At 40.0% G+C, this 10,000-nt stretch overlaps 1 protein-coding gene and 1 long non-coding RNA gene across 2 annotated transcripts in view; both read right to left on the bottom strand.

Moving 5' to 3' along the window:
• The window catches only part of LOC138044579 (uncharacterized), a 1,909-nt gene extending 852 nt beyond the window's left edge, over nucleotides 1-1,057 (bottom strand). The window contains exon 1 of the long non-coding RNA XR_011131473.1: nucleotides 816-1,057. This is a non-coding gene — a long non-coding RNA (uncharacterized lncRNA). The remainder of the gene's footprint in view (nucleotides 1-815) is intronic.
• LOC138046438 (meiotic recombination protein SPO11-like) overlaps nucleotides 1-10,000 on the bottom strand; it is a 36,754-nt gene that overhangs the window by 14,471 nt on the left and 12,283 nt on the right. The window contains exons 6-9 of the mRNA XM_068893075.1: nucleotides 9,006-9,021; nucleotides 8,189-8,259; nucleotides 7,744-7,780; nucleotides 5,480-5,589 (exon numbers count right to left, since the gene is read on the bottom strand). Of these exons, the coding sequence (XP_068749176.1) occupies nucleotides 5,480-5,589; nucleotides 7,744-7,780; nucleotides 8,189-8,259; nucleotides 9,006-9,021 (234 nt within the window). The remainder of the gene's footprint in view (nucleotides 1-5,479; nucleotides 5,590-7,743; nucleotides 7,781-8,188; nucleotides 8,260-9,005; nucleotides 9,022-10,000) is intronic.

Here is a 10,000-nt window from a genome sequence, read left to right as displayed (position 1 = left end):
GAACACCTTGACCATCCAAATTTTGCACGGCAAAGGTGTGGTTGCATAGATGCGTGGTAACTCAGCTACTATCGTTTGGTATTCTCTTTCTTGACGCCATTTTGGATTTCGTGAAGTAGCGCTCTGCGCATGAACAGATGGTCAAACCATTGACAACGGTTAAACTTTAACCCGTTTTGTCAGTTCCGTGTGACCAGAGTGAAAATTTTGCACGATTTCGTGCAAACAAAATGGCTGGTCAAATTTTTCGATCGGTAGAAAATTCGCCCGGTACCGTGTGAATTGGGCCTGAGTGTCTGAGTATTGCAACGTTTAATTTGATTGTCTTTAAAATTGCTCGCAACGTTTACAACAAACGAGAGGCTAATTTGGACAAGGTAAGTTCTTGGATTGTCAACTTGCTTCATCTAGAAGTCGAATTTCGTTTTCACCTAAACACGTTCATCATGTCGAAGAAATCTCCAAATTTTAAAATAACCGGCCAATAGGTTTCATTTCTGATTGATATAGATGCTGCCAAGTTTAGATTTATCAAAATTCAACTAGAAAAAAACGGTTTCTTGTTGATCCCAGCTCTTGACGGAAATACAATCGTTGATAGATAATGAGTGCCAAACCAATCTTTTGGAATTTGTTCTTTTCTTTTTCTTTTTTCTTTTTTTTTTGGGTTAAAACCTGGGTTGATCTTTTACAATTCAACTCGGCCAGCTTTTATTTAAAGTAATTTCGATGAGATCAAAGGTCTATTTCAAGTATAGGGGCAAAAGAGAAGTCAGGCTTACATTTAAAAGAACAAATAAACATTTTCTACTTACCAAATATTTTCTCTTCCTCTGATAGAATTTTTTTCCTACAATCGTTCTACCCAAGCCATTAAGAACAGCTTGGTACTGAAGCAGTGCACTTAGTAGCAAAACAAGGAGAACAACATAGCGAACGGATTTAACGCCCATCACTGATGTTTGCGAGGATAGCTTGTTTTTTTGTTGCGAATAAGAGTCTTCCTCCTTCGTCGATTTAAAATGTATGTCACCCAGCGTGCTTAAATAGGCAAGATATTCGGAAAACTCCCGCTATTAATTATTCTTGACAGAATATTACTTTTGACTCCACTTAAACGTTGAAGTAATTGTGATAGCTACAGCTTGTCACCGTTAATTGCACGCAAATAAATAAATAAATAAAAAGGGAGCCTTTGAGTTGACGTAAAAATACCCTCCGAATTGAGTCACGGTGGTCTTTGTAGGTAAGACTCCATGCCTTTCCATTATGCAACACGTGATGCCTTGTACGACACAAAGATCAGGAATGATACGGAAAATATGAAATGTTCATAAGTTTGAACGGCTAAAATTGAAAAGAAAAAATTTCTTATGGCTTATTTTGCAATTGCATGCTGCTGATCAACTGCGATGATTTCCAACTCTCATACATTACAAAGCTCAGGGTAAACTGAACGACTTCAGTGGTACGAAAAGTTATTTCACACAAATAAATAACGCTAAGTATCGGCAGGGCACTGTTATTTCGAAGGCAAAGAGCGATATAAATATTTTATAAACGTCACTAAGACGTGGATGGAACCAAATATATTTTTATTTCCAGAATATTTTCAGGACGGAAATAGGTCAAAAAATTTCTTTCTATGTAATGCAACAAAAGACAACCCACATGTGACGCAAAAATCAAAAATCTGGGAATCGAATCTGAGCCACACTGCGCTATCCCTGCTCCCATTTCAAGTTAACAGTTGGTTCTCAACTTTGTTCCAAGAGGTTTTTCTCCGGTACTCCGGTTTTCCCCAACCAATGATTTGATATGAGTTAATTTGATTTGATTTCTGTAGTGTCACCAATTAACGCCTCAGCGCTAAATGTAGGAAAGGAAAGGAAAGGAAATTTATTTAAGTGTCTAGTCTTCTAGCGCTGGAGCTCTAATTGGGGACTGTTCTGTCGTACTTTGTAAAAACACTTGTCGCACTTTCTAATAAAATAGCTGTCTCACCTTTTTAATTTCATGTTGTCGCGCTTTGTAATAAATTAAGCAGTCGCACTTTGTAATAGCAAGTTGTCACACTTTGTAATAAGCTTTCAAATTTCCTTTGAATGGCATGTTTGGTAGAAATTGTACATGACTTAAGGTGGCTCAAACCGGTTTCAACCATTTTTGGGGAATGTCTTATTAGAAGGATTAACTCTTCAACACAGTTTCACTTAAAGGCAATGTTATGGTACGACATGAAGTGCTAGTAATTGCTTAACAAGATGCACATATCAATGTGACGTAATTAATTACCATGGCAACGAACTTAGTAAGCCCCATTTTTTATTGCTGAAAAGTGACTAACAGGCGAAGGTGAAACTCTCTCCTTAAGATTTTTCAATTGTGAAGGTGCAAAGGAATCTGCTCCAGATAATTATTTTACACTTTGCAGAGAGTTTTATTTTAGCCTACTAATCACTCTCCAGATCCAAACTTTTTAATTAGGCTTCTGACGCTGACAAAAAGGAAAGAAACTTTATTTAAGTGTCTAGTCGTTCTAGCGCTGGAGCGCTAATTGGGGACACTGTAAACTGAAATGAACAATGAAAGTAAATCAAGTCAAATGTTGGTTTTTGAGGAAAGGGGAAACCGGAGTACCCGGAGAAAACCTCTCGGTGCAGAGTAGAGAACCAACAAACTCAACCCACATATGACGCCGAGTCCGGGAATCGAACCCGGGCCACATTGGTGGGAGGCGAGTGCTCTCACCACTGCGCCATTCCTGCATCCCTGACGATGCCACGTTAACCACCATCGAGACCACGAAAACGGACGCTGACTTTACACAGGTTATTATTCATACGGCATACACGGTTAGGCCACGAAAACCCTGAAGAAAATAACGCCTCGGAAGCATCGGGTTTTTCCCAAAATTCGGGAGCCTTTCTGTGAGGGTGGTGTCGTCGCTCGTGGATATCATGATTTCAACGGTCTCGTTTTCAGAAAGGTGGATAGGTATTTGTATACGGTGTTGATCTTGTTCAAGCACCTCTCGTTCCTTTCCTATATACTGGCCGTGTGTTTAAAAAAGCATATGTCTTCTCTGAGAGAAATCCGTTTACTTTGCTGCTGAGTGATGATGCTCAGGACAGAAGGAGAGATTTGTTGTTCTTTCGGAAATCCCGGGCAAAAAGTTTTCCTCAGCTCCCAACCAAGTGGTTAAAGACATGCTAGTCTTACTACAATGCAAGAGCAAAGCTCACCTTGATCACAGATCAAGATATGCTTTACTCTTGAACTGAGTACTGACCAGAACCTTAAAAGAGATCCACTGAGGTGGAATGGATGCAATGTGACAGCCTTTGCCTTGAAGCATTGGTGGAAACCATTGTATGAGACGTACAAATGCCTCTTTCCCTAGATCGATGAGGTCAATTTGAGGTGATCACACTTCTAACAAAGGAAGTCTACAAAGATGATCTCAAAGATGGACTCCACTTGGTTGAAATCTTATCGCTTCTTTCTAACTCCGCTGCTCAACTGTGAAAGGGCATAATCAGCGCAAAATTCAAGAATGATTCACGTTCCTCTCTTGGTGGATAAACCCTTGAAGATCTCATGGCAATTTCACTAGGGGACCCATCACTTGTGGATTTTGATCCAGAGGCAGCAGTGAAAAAATGATTTTCTTCATCAAATAGGCCACAAGGACCATTTCTGCAATCTTGAAGATATAATGCATCAGAAATTCAGAATATAAGAAAGGATCTATCCAGTCTTTGCTTTCATGGCTCCACCCCTCACTGTCACTCCCATCTTCCAATGCCTCAGCACACACCAAGAGAAGAACGATACAACTTTAAATTCGATCATTTACCGTGCTTGCATCTACTGCGCAGACCTATAGACCATTTACACTGGGTTGCGGGTATATTTCGAAGAACTTTGGGATTTGTCTTGTAATGGTGTTCAAGGTACCCCGACTTTTAGCTACGATTGTAGTAACTATTTTAAATCCTGTGACTACCCCTCCCCCCCCCCCCCCCCAAAAAAAGACTCATATAGAACAAGTCACTTGAAGCCTCAATCTCCTTTACTAACCCTTGAACCGAACCCTCTCGCGCAGTTATTTCCGCTCCGTTCCCTTATTGTATTCCATCGTTGCTAAGCAAGCTGTGTGATTTCCAAGGTAAAAATTGCTAGAAGCGCGTAGGAGAACGCGTTTCTTTTTTCCTCCCCTCAGTTTAGTGTGCAGAGCAAAATATCAAGGAGGAACGTATTTGTACGCTGGAAAGTATTTAAGTCATATGCAATTTCTACCAAACATGCCATTCAAAGGAAATTTGAAAGCTTATTATAAAGTGCGACAACTTATTATTACAAAGTGCGGCAGCTTAATTTATTACAAAGTGCGACAAGTGTCATTACAAAGTGCGACAAGTGTTATTACAAAGTGCGACAGTTTTATTACAAAGTGCGACAGGTATTAAAAAATGCAACAGAACAGGGACACTGAAAACTGAATTCCGCAAATTAACGCAAATCATATCAAATATTGGTTTTTGTGGAAAAGGGAAAACCGGAGTTCTGTTTATCGCAGAAGTCTTAACATATGCTCGCTAATTTGCTTAACAACGGAAAGAATGTTCTCATTAATAGTAATTAGCGTCCTTTTCTTTTAATTAATAAGGTGCAAATAGGTGTTAGGTGAAAGAACGCCATCACCGCGGTTCGAAGGAGAGGGAGCGACTTTCATGTGCCAAGCTTCCAAACTGAGATGTTGATGGTACATTCGGTTGGTGGTGATCATTTTAGAGAATCCCCCAAGCAACTGTGCGGTTAGTTTGAAAAGTATGCTCTGAAAAAGCAGGGTCTTTCTTTTTGTGGAAAGAAAAAGCCGCCTCCGACGTGTTCCCTTAGCGATGTACTCGTGATCACTGTCACTGCAGCACCGAACAGAGGAAATGGCGTCGGTTTGTTTTTGCCTCAGTACAGGATCCTTAGGTTTGGCAAAAACAAGTTTTGCAGAATAAACTTTGACGAATAAATTTATCGAGTCCAATTTAGTGTACCCGTAATGCTCGATAAGAATCCAATTAAAACACGAACAATTATGCGTACTAAAATATGCAACCAACACAACCAACAGAAATTTATGCCCATAGATATTTCTTCAGTGTAGACTTGTTAAACTTTTACTGAGTTTCGGTCATATTTCTTGGAATTTTCAATTAAAACTCTTGAACCTTGCAAGTACAGTACATTTGGTATAATAAATCGATATAGGATTACTTTTTGTTCAAATGTTGCAATTTTGGAGTGACATCGTGGAAAGGTCTTTTGCGTCAAGGCGCCATATTGGCTCGTCCCGCGTCAAGGGTCGGCTGTCCACGCGACTTACCTCGTGCACTGTGCACTATCCCTTGCGTTGTGTCTAGTCTTAGCAACCGTAGTGATCGACAACCGCTCGTAAACTGGAAAGTTTTGCAGTACTCACCGTGATGACAATGCACGGGTACAGCTTTTGTAGAATATTGTCATCCAAAAGACGCTGGAAAGAAGCCTCCTTTTCAACAATTAGCACAAACTTGGCAGCTGAATTGATATCTGATATGTCACACATTAAGGACAACCGCAAAATGAACGAAATCGTCGCTCTTGCCGAGGACAGTTTAAACAGCACTTAGTGAGTTACTTAAAAGTACGAGACAGCAGCGTTGTGGCAACACGCGATATATATATATCTTATTAGATGTTTTGGTGTGTAGTATCGCGAAGTATTTTTTACGAGTTGTGCTGTATTTTGACGAGCCCGGTAGGGCGAGTCAAAATACAAGCAAGAGTAGAAATACTCAGAGATACCACACATCAAAACACCTAGTAAGCTATTTATTATCCAACTTTTTTTGCAATATATTTTTAGCAAATGAATTGTAAACAACCGAGAACGTGTGGCAGATTTGTGCGTACGGGGCAACGCCAGCAACTAAACTAGCCAAACCGGTTTTCTACTGCACAATAACCAAGTGTACTACTAATAACTAACGGTACAACGTACATAGTGGAATATTTGTGCTCCTTTCGTGTGTTTTTTGTACAAGAACTATAAACGGTTGGATAATAATTAGAGTTAATTTCGTGAAAAGATATGGTTGAAAATGAGAGTCAAAACTAACTTTGCAATTTGATTGGTCTATCACTTCTACGCATGGTTACGGGCTCAAAAATCTCGTGTTATTTTTTTCAGCCAATTGGGCTGTTGCACGTGTTTGCAAGTGCCCTCACAGGCGCCCCAAGCTCAGTGTGAGGGAAAGCCAACAAAAATATAAGGATTTCAGTGTATGGGAATCCCGATAAAAGACCTCAGAAGATAATTTTACGAAAAAATTGTTAATTAAAAAGCCTAACCTTATTGCCACTGTGCGTTGCTTCCTTCCTGCGTGGTTTTTCCAGATTCGACGCGAATTAAGCCATTATCAGTTCATCGGTAACGGTTATAGTAAAATACAAGGTTGAACACTCAATTCTCACGACCCCACCAAATTCAGTCAAATATTCTTGGTTAAATGTTTCCACGGTTAAAATTCCACCTTATAATTCAAGGGCAAAGGTTTTTCTTTCATTTCAATCCACTAGCCGCGCAATTGAAGCCTTGTCAGCGACTTCAGGCGGGTGTTAGTGTCCCAAACGAATCGATAAAACGATAAAAAAGAGCCTTTTTAGCAATCAACACGACAACGACCGTTGAGTTTCCACTTGGTTACGAGAATTTGTTTCCGGCTTCGTAACGAAAAAGACAAACAAAGACTCGTTACCACTTAGTAAACGAATAAAGACAAACAAAGACCCGCAAGAATAGACTCGTAACCAGGCGAAAACTCAAAGGTCGCCGTGTAGTGTTGATTGTTAAATCGTTTTATCGATTCGTTTGGGACATTAACACTCGCCTGAAGTCACTGGCAGGGCTTCAATTGCGCGGCTAGCGGATTGAAATGAAAGAAAAACCTTTGCGCTTGAATTCTATTGTGTGGTTTTAACCGTGGGAACATTTTAACCAGGAATATTTAACTGAATTTGATGGGCTGGTGACAATTGAGTGTTCAGCCTTGGTATTTTACTATAAACAACCGATGAACTGATAATGGCTCAATTCGCATCGAATCTGGAAAAACCACACAGGAAGGAAGCGATCCACAATGGCAATAGGGTTAGGCTTTTTAATTAACAATTTTTTTCGCAAAATTATCTTCTCAGGTCTTTTATCGGGATTCCCATATAAATCCTTATATTTTTGCTGGCATGTGGCGCTTTGTGCCGGCTGAATGTATTTGCTTTGCGTCACGATTGGCCCCTTTCATAGCCTAAGTTTGTTGTGACTGGCCAAAGTAGTGATTAATTTTGGTGCTGAATGGAAGCCACTTAACTAAAGCCGCACCGGTGTGAACGCCAAATAACAGCCATTCAAACAGGTCGTGACCCCACAAAATATTATGTAAAATTTGGATACTAGTAAAAGCCACTCTTGTAATAAACGAGGCAAGGACACGGAATTAAAAACTGAAAGAAAGGAATATCTAAACTAGGTTACAGTGTAACTTTTATCAAGGTCTGCGTGAATGCTGTCCTGGGCAGAGCGCAAAACGCCCAGGCTCCCAGAGAACCGAACATCGCTGAATTCAAACCTTAACCCCTCAGCACACGGATAAAGATGAAAAGTCTGAATTTGGGTTTTGGAAACAGTCAAAGTATCGTTTTGGATACCGTATAGTCCTTGAACGTGAGAAGGCACCAGCATACCCTGACGAAGAGAAATGTTCGTAAAAAGTTTAACAGCCAAAAAAGGAAGCAGACAGACTAATGCATGAATGGTAGAATATTTAACAATTATTCCTTGAGCGCGCGTTGGATATGAGTTGCCTTTAACCAGTCTCATATCCAATAACCGCGAATGATATTTCATTTTAAGTCAATCCCTTTCGAGCCTCCTGCAAAAGCAGCGTTGAACGCGAGGCTAAACCAACGGGACAAAAATTATGCATGGGTGCGCGAGGGCTTTCTCAAAACAAGTAACGTAACAGAGCTAGAGAATACCCATCAAGCGAGAACGTTGTTGCTTCTATTAAAAGTAAAATTAATGTTTGGCCGAGATGTTTTCGGAAGCAAAGAAAAGCCGAATATACAACACAAGACCGTACTAACAACTAACCGACATCTTGTCCGTACAATCCACATAGGTTCCATCATGTTCTTTGTACCTCAAGTCTCCTGCAATGCAACCTAATAGACACAAGTACGCTGATGAGCCGTGCCGATAGGCCATTTCTGAGTTCACGTCTGCCTCCTTTTCACAGCGAATCTAATTGCGAAGTTTTTATGATGGTAATTAGTTCTACTTTACATATGAATGAAAGCTAATTTCATAAGAAAACTTGAACTTCGCACTTAGACTTCCTTTGAAGTAGAGACAGACATGAACTCGGAAATGGCCAAAATCATCGGATCCTCCGCGAAAAAATAGAAAACAAAACTAGTATTCCGGTTTCATTTCGTTCCATATCTAGTTTAAATTCAAACAAACAGTACTTTGTTCCTACGTGTACACTAAACTTGTTTGTAACCAAGCTTCAGATCCTTTACTTCTAAACGAGGAATAGTTCAATTACAATATATTCTTCGATTTTGCAAACTACTGCCATGGGCCTTATTCGCGCGGCGGCCATATTGGCCATAGACAATAGATTTGGTACCCTGAGCCTCGAGTTGAAATGTTTGGGAACGAGTTTCGGTGCGCAAAAACAAAAGTTTTGAATCTCTCGGGATTCAGTTACAAAATGTAACTATGGCCGCCGTGTGATTAAGGCCCATTCTAATAAGAGTATGATTTGCTATCAGGACATGAACAATTTCATTCCTTTTGGCAACAAAAGTCAATTTGTTTTGGAATTATACTAGATACTGCTAAAAAAAATCAACCTATAAGCCTTTCTGCAGGGACTCTGCAGTTTGCTGGCTAGCCTACTCACCTTTAGATGCAGCAATCTGATAACGAATCAAGAAAGAAGAGAAATGAATGATAAAATTCAATAAAAGGTCGTTCCTTTAGAAAAATGACAAAATTTCAGTAGTTGACTGTTGTACGTAATGTTAGCTGGGTTTTCGCACATACTTCATTTGTAGGTATGAAATTTGTGCAACAGGCTCCCAAATCTAACATGAGAATAAAGCAATGACACGCACAAGTTATCTACACCCCGTTTTTACCATAAAATGTAAGCGAAGTGCTCGGTCAGACTCCTCAACTCATGAAAATCGAAGTTGCAGGGAAGAAAACGCTTTCATTTTCCCGGTCCCGATTATACCTCGCTGCTGACGAAAATTGTGAAACTACTTTGATAAGTTGACGCACAAAAAAAACTAAATAAAAAAGACACCTCTCGTTGTGTGTGCTACGACACGGCATCTGCTTGTTCTTTTGCTTCAGTTTCATTTAATAGCAACCAGTGGATTTGGAATCCAAATCAGAAGAGTTGGTTTGAAAATTGCAACGTTCGTTAACCTAAATCGAGATTTTCACTGAGTAACGCCACCAATAGCTATCAATGTGCCAACCAGAGGTTTTTATTCAGTTTGTGACGTCTTTTATTCGATGGTCGGCAAATGCGAGTATCAAAAGACAATTTGATATCACTGTTCATTTCATCCATTTAGAAATCACTGGTGATCCTTGCAACCTGATTGGTTCTTAGCAGTGCGATTTATTCTCAAATCGCACTAGTTTTTGCTCTAAATCGCACCATTTCCCCAGCCAATGGGAAAGAACAGTAAAACAAAACAACCAATCAGATTTCAATGTTTGTTTAAGGTAACAATCAAATTACAGGTAAATGAAAGACCAAGAAATACATTGTGTGGCAAAAACAATTAGACCCTTCGCCTCAAGCGCCATCGGTTGGGGAGGGGGGAGGGGGGGAGGGCTCGTTACGCCGCCTAGACCTACCACCCCATGCTCTATCAATAT

The sequence above is a fragment of the Montipora capricornis genome, chromosome 4, assembly GCF_036669925.1.
Source record: "Montipora capricornis isolate CH-2021 chromosome 4, ASM3666992v2, whole genome shotgun sequence".
NCBI lineage: Eukaryota > Metazoa > Cnidaria > Anthozoa > Scleractinia > Acroporidae > Montipora > Montipora capricornis.
The sequence above is the reverse complement of the archived record's forward strand: the minus strand, read 5'-3'. Positions and strand labels throughout refer to the sequence as shown.